The sequence below is a fragment of the Camellia sinensis genome, chromosome 12 (assembly GCF_055761805.1).
Source record: "Camellia sinensis isolate YWXY chromosome 12, ASM5576180v1, whole genome shotgun sequence".
Classification (NCBI taxonomy): Eukaryota; Viridiplantae; Streptophyta; class Magnoliopsida; order Ericales; family Theaceae; genus Camellia; species Camellia sinensis.
Window position 1 is genome coordinate 83966710 of NC_138972.1, and position 9848 is coordinate 83976557.

Here is a 9848-nt window from a genome sequence, read left to right on the forward strand (position 1 = left end):
TCATTTTAAAATTGTTGAAGTTTATAAATTTATATTTGAAATTTTTCTTTATAAATAGTTGAAGTTAATATAATTTTTTTTTATATTTAAAATTTTATATTTATGAGCCTATTTAGGAGTAGAGTGGTAGAGTGTAGAGTCTATTTAGGAGTAGGGTAATAGAGTGTAATGGTGTTTCGCCTATTCATGTCACATAGAGAATAAAACCCAAAATAGAGTTCCGAATAATCAAACAATAACTCTACAATTTTCAAAAAATTATGTCCGGAAAAGAAGAATCAAACGGAGTGAATAGCATTCCAAGAACAAGTAGTATATCCAAAATTAGACGGTCTTTTTGTTTGGAGCTTGCTTTTTACCACCCATTTGAATATTTAGATTTTTAGTCAAAAAAATCACTAAAAGTTATCCTATTATTCTTTTTATTTTTTTACATGTCATTTTTGTAAAAAGCTAAAAATTAAGTAAAATAGTTAATTCCCAAACAGAGTAATGCAGGTTTTGTTCGGGGTTGATTTTTGTTTTTAGTGAATTTTTTAAAAATTTCTTTACATATACAAATTTTTAAAAAGAAAAAATATGAAAAAATTTCATTAAAATAAAAATACAAAAACTCAAAAGCAGAGCAAAAATTCAATATATACCACATCATCAGTGACACATGGTATCACTGGTTAGTCTAGCAATAAAATTAATTGATTATTTAGCACAATTAAATAATAATATATATAAATAAAGAACGAGATTAGAAAAACATAATTATGAGACTTTGGGAGTTGCGTTATCTCTATCCAAAAATTGTTTTTCATCCCCCTTGTGAAAATACGACCGGAGTGAAGCAGCTCTAAGATAAAACCTATATTGCTCACAGCATCTCTCATCTAATGTTCACGACTATTAGGAGGCTTGAACTATACCACAAATCAAAATTGCCCAAAAACGTAAAGGGTAAACTACCAATAGATCCTAATAATTGGACTTAATTCTCATCAAGTCCTATTGAAAATAAGTCTTGGTAAAATTGTCGCTAAAAATAATTTTTTCGTTATAATTTTTTATACATGTCGCTAAAAATTGACAATTAGTGACTTTTTTGTAATGATATTTATAAATTGTCGCTAAAAGTTATAATTAGTGACATTTTTTTATGACAAATTTTTTCAATGGGACCTATTTGACAATCAATTCACTTATTAAGACCTACACTTAAATATCCCAAACATAAATACAGAGAGCACTCTCAACAATTCATATTTTATTCTCTCTTATTCTCTACAACAATCCTTCTTCAATATATGTTACAAATATGATGGATTTATATAGATGCATAATCAATAGAATTAATCACCATAAATATTAAAATGGTTATATAATTAAACCATATAATGAATTGTATTTATATGAAATATTAATATGTAATAAAACTTGAGATTGAATACATTAAATGTATTAAATATAATTTATTTTTATTAAAATATTCCAACAATCTCCCACTTTTACTAAAATAAAATTTTTAATATTCTCACAAAATTTATAAAAGACCCCCACCTTTCAAAACTATAATTCAAAATAATATAAATAGAACATATATAATATGGGCAACATATACTGTGTAATAGGTGTAGGTGTCTTCCGGATACGAACCTCATTTAGTAATAAAAGTTTCCCTCCGAAAAATCATAGTGAACTAAGTCTTGAACTAAACTCTTTGGACTGAAGGTTAACATGTTATATGCACAGCACTAGTACTACACTACTAGAAAAATGAGCATTTGACACGGAACAATTTGCGACGGTTTAAGTGCCATCACGGAATTTTTGGTTTTTGCGACGGAGAAAGTTACACCGTGGCAAAAAATAAGGTTATATGCGACGGTAAGTTAAACGTGGCAAAATTTTTATGATTTTAATTTTTTTTTCCTGTTTTGCGACGCTCTTTTGCCAATCCGTCACAAAATTTTACTTTTTTCTCTTTCATTTGCGACGGCCTTAATATCGTCGCAAAAAATAATTCCTAATTTCGCGCCAAAGCCCCTCTCCCACTCTCCCTCTTTCCTGATATTCCCAAATTCTATGCTACCTCTTCAGATAAAAAAAAAAAAACCCTAATCTCACTACTCTCTCCCTCTCTCTCACCTAGTCGTCACTCTATCTCTCTTGCACCGGCAACAGCAGCGTCTAGGTAACCAACCCTCTTCTTTCCTCTCGCGCTTGCTCACGCATACCCTCCCTATCACCCAGTCGTCGTTCTGTCTCTCTTGCAGCGGCAACACCGTCTCTCTCACGCATACCCTCCCTCTCACCCACCGTCGCTTTGTCTCGGGTAGGTATGTCCTCTGTTTCGTCCTCTCTCTCTTTCTCTCTCTGTGCGTGTGTGTGTGTCTCCCTGTCTTCCTCTCTATGTCTCCTTCGATTCGCATATACCTTCACACCCAACCGTAAAGTTGACCCAGCCCCAAATCGGGGAATTTGGGGCTTTATTGGCATCAAACTGGAAAGGGTATGACCCTCTCCTAATTTCTTTTTCTCATGTTTTTTCTATTACTTAAGGGGATCGAAAAGGCATTGGTAGCAATATGTAATGGGTTTTATTGGACTAGGATATGATTTTGAATATTGGTATATTAATTAAAAAGGTCAAATCTTCGACACAGACCCATTGGTATTGGAGTACAGGGTCTTCCATATACCTTTATTTTACTTGGCATGGCATTTGATTCACCTGAGGTAAAAGCAAACTTCGTTTGTGCTTCTCTATTGTAACTTCTAATTAGATCACTTGGGTCTGATGATTTGTTGGTTGTGGAATGCAGGCTCAACAACTGAACAAAGACATATTTGAGACCATATATTATCATGCTCTAAAAGCTTCTTCAGAGTTGGCTGCAAAAGAAGGCCCATATGAGACATATAGTGGAAGTCCTGTGAGTAAGGTATGCTTTCCAAGCGGTGCTTCCATGAAAGTGTGATTTAGCAACTTGGCTTCTGTTAATGAAACGTCTTATTATGGGCTAACAAAAGGAAAATTCACTTTGTTCTCGAATTTTGCAATTGTGGGCTAACATGTTTGTGGTGAGAGTCTCCAGTCCATAAAATGATATACCTACATGTTTAACAATAGTTAAAGATGCTTATATGGTGTTTATCCTGTCCAGGGAATTCTTCAACCTGACATGTGGGGGGTAACACCTTCAAGTCAATGGGATTGGGGTGCACTTCGGGATGTGATAGCAAATAATGGAGTAAGAAATTCACTTCTTGTGGCACCTATGCCCACTGCTTCAACCAGCCAGATTCTTGGAAATAACAAGTGTTTTGAACCGTACACCTCAAACATCTATAGTTGCAGAGTTCTAAGGTTTGTAATTGCCATTGTATGCTAATGAGTGACTTCTAAAGGTTGATTTTTCCTTCTTGTCATCTAATACTCTTCTTTCCCTTTTCAGTGGTGAGTTTGTTGTGGTGAATAGGCATCTTCTTCATGACCTAACCGAGATGGGTCTTTGGTCACCTGCTCTTAAGAACCAGATAATTTATGAGGATGGTTCTGTTCAGAAAATCCCAGAAATTCCTGATGAACTAAAAGTTATTTACAAGTATGAATTTTCTAATTTGTGTGTTTCCTTTTTCGTCTTCCTTTTCCCTTTTCTTATTCATTCTGCCTCTAGACTAACACATTTTGCTGCATCAGGATTGTTTGGGAGATTAAACAAAAGACATTGGTTGATATGGTTGTTGATCGTGGATGCTACATAGACCAAAGTCAGAGCTTAAATATACATATGGACCAACCCAATTTTGGAAAACTTACTTCATTGCACTTTCATGCGTGGTCCAAGGTAAGAATTTTTGTTCTAATTAGCATTTGGTGGTTTGAGATTTTGATGATGAGGTTTGCCATACTTTTGTGGTCAAATTTATGTTGGTATAACTTATATTATGCTCATTTAAGTTGATGTGTCAAAGATATCAATGGATGGTTTTGGGACATGTTTTTATACATTTGGTTTTCAAAATTATGTCTCGTTTGGTTGTGGAAAACAGCCATTAACAAGATAAGAAAATGGATGTAGACCATTACCAACATTGATATCCTTATAAATGATTGGTGTGGAGGTTCTCCTTTTACATTGGATGAATATAATTGTCGGTGTATGGAAATTAATTGTTGCAAGATTTGATTGTAGTATAAAATTGCTTCCTGAGTTGGATGGTGCAGATGATTGTTTTGTGCAAACATTTTGAATTAACAATTGTGATTTTGGTGAAGTGTTCTGTATTAATATCTGATTCATTTTTTCTCCTTGTTCCTTGATACAAAAGGGTTTGAAAACTGGAATGTATTATCTAAGATCACATGCTGCAGCGGATGCCATCAAGTTCACAGTGGACACTTCTATCCTTAATGTAATGATTTGTATGGATTATTATAATCCTGATCATTTCAAGTATATTTTTTGTAAATTATTGAAATAAATCTGACATTCGTTTGCAATGCAGGAAAAACCCAAAATTGAAGATGATGAAAGTTCCAAAATGTCACAAATGGTATGTTCTTTAACAAACCGTGAAGAGTGCATGGCTTGTGGCAGTTAGAATTCTATGTAGTAATTCCAAAACATGCGTTGCTTTTTGCTATAATTGCTTCTCTGCTTGCTGAGGGGCCACAAGATTTGGCACGGTTATGGTAGTCTAATAATGATGAATGTTGGCAATGGTAGCACTATGCAATGTTTTGTGGAGAAAAAGATGTGGTCAAATTATTGTGATGTGACGTCTAAACGGCTCCAAACTGTCTTTGTATAGGCTACAACATAGTATTCTGTCTTTTTGTTTCAGATGTGTTTGTTTCAATAGTTGTTAATTGTCCTGGGTTCATGGATTTTGCTTTTTACTTGGTCTTTCAATATATTAATTGTCTGTCAACTACAAATGGGAATTTGGTTGTAGAAAGAATTTCATTGTCTGTTGTTCAATGAGTTATCAGCCCTGAAATTCTAGTGCCTTAGTACTGGACTAAGATTGACGTGGGTTCTATTGAAAGCATGTTTGGTTGTGAAATTAATTTCCGGATTAATAATCCAATATGATTCATAATCCCATTGAGAAATGGGGCTAGCATAGCTAGTAATGACTTAGGATTGAGAAATGAGTCCCACGGGACTTAAAGAGACCCATTTTTTTTGTAAGAATTGTTTTTGACTTTTTTTTTAATATAGATATATGTTTTTTTTTAATTTTATATAACAATAATTTATTAATTCAATTGTTAATCATTTTTTACAATGTTATTAAAATAAACACATTTTTATTTAATTCTCATTAGTATAATTATGTTTCCAAATTTGTACAGAATCAAAAACAGGGCAGTTATGTTACTAGTCTAGTCTGTTGAACTCAACAAGGGTTAAAGAGTGTTTGTTTGTTACTCTTCAAGCAGAAATATTGATCGGTTGTGTAAGTAAATAGGAATTGAATTTGTAAGATGCCCATGAAGTCCTTCACAAGAACATATTTCCTACACATACATAGCCAAGTTTTTTATTTTTCATATAAACTACTTGCATTATGCTCACTACCATAATCATTTTTGCAGGTTAGTGAACAATGGGTGTAGGTGGCCGAATGTTTGTTCCTCCTGAGGGAAAGAAGTCAGACCGTGATGTCATCCAGCGAGTTCCTTACTCGAAACCTCCATTCACAGTTGGCGAGATCGAGAAGGCCATACCACCCCATTGTTTTCGTCGATCTTTTCTCCACTTATTCTCCTACGTTGTTTATGACTTGATCATAGCCTTCCTGTTCTACTATCTCGCCATCAATTACATCCACCTCCTTCCTCAACCTCTCTCGTACCTTGCCTGGCTGGTTTACTGGATCTGCCAATAGATTATAAATAGTCTTCAAGCAATTGATAGGTAAAGGCCAAGTCTGAGATTGCTTATTGTACTGCATATTGTGTGTTCATTCTTTTTCCACGAGTTCCTTGCTTTCGAAATTAATCGGTAAACAAACTTCTCTGACCTTTGTTTGGTCAACTAGCAGGAGACCTGACATTACTGATGGGTTGAAGAGACTTAAATGTCGGACACTCATATTTGTTGGCGAGGACTCTCCTTTCCATTCAGAGGCTGTTCACATGACATCAAAACTGGATAGAAGATATAGTGCCTTAGTTGAGGTATGTGATGCATCAAATCAGTATGTAAGAATGCTTGTATGATATGAGATGAACAAAACATATACATGGTGGTGGCCCATCCAGGTATAAGTAAAAAGATTGGTGTTCGTTCGGATGGATGTGGATTTCAAATCAAGAGATTTGAGGTTAAATTTTATAAAAATCTTAGAGAGTTAGTCACTGTAGAGAAGGTAAGTTGATATAGAAAATATGTATTTCAGTAAGATCTTTGAGCTAGGAGGAGACCCCTTAGTATGATTTCAAATATATATTGTAATAAAGCTTTATAATCCTCATTATAAAGCTTTTTAATCCAATTTTGAAATTCTTAGATGAATTATCTAACTTGAATTTGAGTTATTCTTCTTGAATAATTAGGGCTTGTTTGGGAATTCGATTTTTTAGTGTCTTTTTGGCTGAAATGTTTGGTTCCTAAACATAATGCCAAATCTATGCATTTCAAATGGAATTTTAGTTTTTGTTAAAGCATTTTCAGTCTATCCAACTTGTTTTACTACATATAACAAATTTTATTCCTGATATAATATATGCCATGAACAATAACCCCTTGTTCTAGGGCTTTATTTCTTGAACTTCTTTGACTATCATGCCATCTAATTGCTAAATTCTCTATCTTTTTAGGCTGGCAATAAATATATACAATATATAATATATAATATATATAAGCTTGAAATTAATTATATTGTAAATGATTTTTTTTTTTTTTGGTTTTTTTTTTTTGCAGGTGCAACCTTTTTGAGTACGTGATGATATCTTCGCATATCGATATCAAAGTTTACAATCTTATTTATTTATTTATTTTTTGAAAAAAAATATCAAATGTTTTACATTTTCTGTAAGCTTGAAAATAATTATGTTGTAAATGATGTTTTTTTTTTCTTTTTTGTTTCTTTTTGCAGATGCAAACCTTTTGAGTACGTGATATCTTCGCATATCGATATGGGAGCTTACTATTGATATCAAAACAAGCTACATTATATCTTTTTTTATTTTTTTATTTCTATTGTCGATATTAAAAAATTGAGTTCTTGAATTTCAAAAATTATTAGTATTGTTAAAGGTTATTTTATATATTTTTGTAAATAATATTTGATTGACAATTGTTACAAGGTACATATATTATTCTTGGTATATGATTTTTTGAATGTGAATTTGGATGTGGATGTGGATGTGGATGTGGATATGGATGTGGATGTATTTTTAAAAAATATTAATAATTTGTATAGGAAATATTTAATAAAATATGATTTTATAAAAAATAATTTTATTGCGACAATAATAAACCGTCGCTAATGTAATTCTCATTTCCTTATATTTTATTAACGATGAGTTAACCTATCGCATATACATATTAGTTCCAATCTTTTGCGACGGTTTCAACTGTCCCAAATAAATATTTTGCGAGGGTTTAAACTGTTGTCAATACGGTATTAACTTAATACTACTTTTTTGGCGACGTTTTAGACCGTCGCTAATAATACTTTTTGCGACGGCAAATACCGTCGCTAAAAAAGGTTTTTTGCGACGGCAATCAACATCGTCACTAAAAATGCCATTTTTTTCCTTTTTTGTGTCAGGCGAAACCGTCGCAAAAACTATTGATTAGCCGTCGCTACAAGAATACGACGGTTTGTAACCGTCGCAAATACTTTTTGTCACGCCCCTTTCCGCCACCCCCCATTTTCCGTCGCTGCTCCGTCGCAAAAAGTCTTTTGCGACGATATATAGACCTTTTGCGATGTTTGAGACCGTCGCAAAAAGTCTGAATTTTAGTAGTGCTAGTACTGGATAATAGTTCGCGGGTTAGTGCTTTTAATGGCCATGCACTCTGATCTTGATTCTTATGAGAATTTTAGAGACTAGCCCAAGTCCCACAGTCGTAGCCTCACGACGGTTCCCACTTAGTAGAATCATCCAATGGTACAGTGACGAAATATATCTTGCAAGAGGTTGTTTACCTTGGATTTATTTAAGGTAACACCTTTCCTAACTAGCCACTCATCAGCACTATTGCCTTAGGGATGGGTAGAACCACTCTTATGATGTCTCCTAAAATAGAAAGTGTTGGAATCAAATCACAATTTAAAGATTGTTTCTACCCATTGAACCTCCTTCACGGGGTTGCCAATCACAGAGGTTGTGTTACTTCCTTAGGTGATTTCCTTAGGGCTTAGCCCATTTCCCTTGACAAATAAATATGGATCTAATCTCGATAATCTAGAGACTAACTCCTCAAATTTATTAATTTAAAATTTGCCTCAAATTTGATTTCACAAGTCATAATAATTTTGACATTCTCAAGCGTCAAACTAATTTTCATATATATGGGATTCTCAAGCCTCAAATTTCATATGTCAGCTAATCAATTATTTTCTCCATCACATACTTTTATTGGATTCATCATGCAAATATATATAATTTCTCACCAAAGCAACATGGATTTACCAAGCAAATATCATCCTTATATTTTTCGAACTAAGACATTATATTGAACCTGTCAAATATATTTGTTCCAACTAGTCAATAGCCATACTACTAGAAATCACAAATTTTGGTGACCAATAGTCTACTATTAGGAACTACACAATATGGCCAGTAATCTCATAACGTGCTAGGAACCACAAATTTCTTTTCATGTTCTTTCTTTCCTAAGTAAGAGTCCTTTTGAACAATAATAAATAAATCAACAATAATCTTTTTTAAAAATCTTCAAATACTTGATCTCTTTTTCACAGAATACTAATTTATAAATATACAAAAAATTTCATTCATCCTTACATTATAAATCTTCATAAAGCTAATACACAAATAATCATTTTCCCTAGAGATATTTTCTTATCCACACTTGTATAAAAATTGAAAAATATTTCTTGAAAGAATATATCACACATAGCTTATTTTACTTTCATAAAAAAATTAATTAATTATTTTACTTCCACAAAACAATTAATTATACAAATAATCCACCACCACATTCCAATCCTTGTTTTTAATTTTAAATTTTAATGTATATAAATCTCACCAATAAAAATATTTTGAGATTAATATACATTAAAGTTTAAAATTTTAAAAAAAAATTGAAATGTGGTGGTGGATCATTGTATAATTAATTATTTTGTGAAAGTAAAATAAATAATTAACTGTTTTATAAAAAGTAAAATAAGCTATGTGTAATATTCTTTCAAGAAATATTTTTCAAAGCAAAATTAAAACAATAACGAATCAATAAAACAAAACCTTTACATATATAGGAGAAAGAACTTATACCCACTATATGCATGCTAATATGCATATTTGAAATCACTCAAATATTAAAACTCATCATCAAATAACATAATCCATAATTTAGAATTCCTAGGAGGAAATGGGTATTACCTTAATGCAATTATCACATAATCAAAAGTGGCCAAATAACACAAACACCAACTCTACTACACCTACTAATCTATACTATATATTAAGTAAAAGGAAATTTTTAACCCCAAACCTTATGTGAGTTCCAATCTCCCAATTTAAATTTTCTGATTTTTTGATTTAAAGAAAAAAAAATCTTAGCATTTATTAACTTCTCTCAACTCCCAAGTCTTACCATCATAATAACACTTTAATGCAATAAGAACAACCATAAAAAAAATTCTTTGAAATC

The 9848-nt window shown here is 32.3% G+C and overlaps 1 protein-coding gene across 19 annotated transcripts; it reads left to right on the forward strand.

The window, feature by feature from the left end:
* The first annotated feature begins 1767 nt into the window (after positions 1 to 1767).
* On the forward strand, positions 1768 to 7353 carry LOC114315016 (ribonucleoside-diphosphate reductase large subunit). 19 transcript variants are annotated; one of them, XR_014346716.1, is made up of 11 exons: positions 1777 to 2500; positions 2814 to 2933; positions 3156 to 3358; positions 3447 to 3596; positions 3692 to 3839; positions 4324 to 4407; positions 4501 to 4548; positions 5597 to 5918; positions 6046 to 6181; positions 6927 to 6941; positions 7102 to 7353. XR_014346716.1 is itself a non-coding variant. In XM_082899102.1 (8 exons), exons 2-8 carry the CDS (start codon positions 2707 to 2709, stop codon positions 4594 to 4596), a joined length of 822 nt encoding a protein of 273 aa, XP_082755228.1. In that variant the 5' UTR covers positions 2101 to 2327; positions 2637 to 2706; the 3' UTR covers positions 4597 to 5171. The 19 variants fall into 19 exon arrangements, 10 of the variants coding, with proteins under 10 accessions (XP_082755226.1, XP_082755228.1, XP_082755227.1 ...); XR_014346715.1 differs by lacking the exon at positions 6927 to 6941; XR_014346720.1 differs by lacking the exons at positions 6927 to 6941; positions 7102 to 7353 and adding an exon at positions 2655 to 2727 and having other exon boundaries at positions 1781 to 2327; positions 6046 to 6899.
* The last annotated feature ends 2495 nt before the right edge of the window (positions 7354 to 9848 follow it).

Excerpts from the sequence above, each read along its gene's own strand:
- LOC114315016 (XM_082899100.1), top strand. The coding sequence starts at position 2,330 with ATGTCCTCTGTTTCGTCCTCTCTCTCTTTCTCTCTCTGTGCGTGTGTG. Across the intron at positions 2,501-2,813 it reads TTGGCATCAAACTGGAAAGG|GCTCAACAACTGAACAAAGA; the intron begins GTATGACCCTCT and ends TGTGGAATGCAG. Across the intron at positions 3,840-4,323 it reads ACTTTCATGCGTGGTCCAAG|GGTTTGAAAACTGGAATGTA; the intron begins GTAAGAATTTTT and ends TTGATACAAAAG.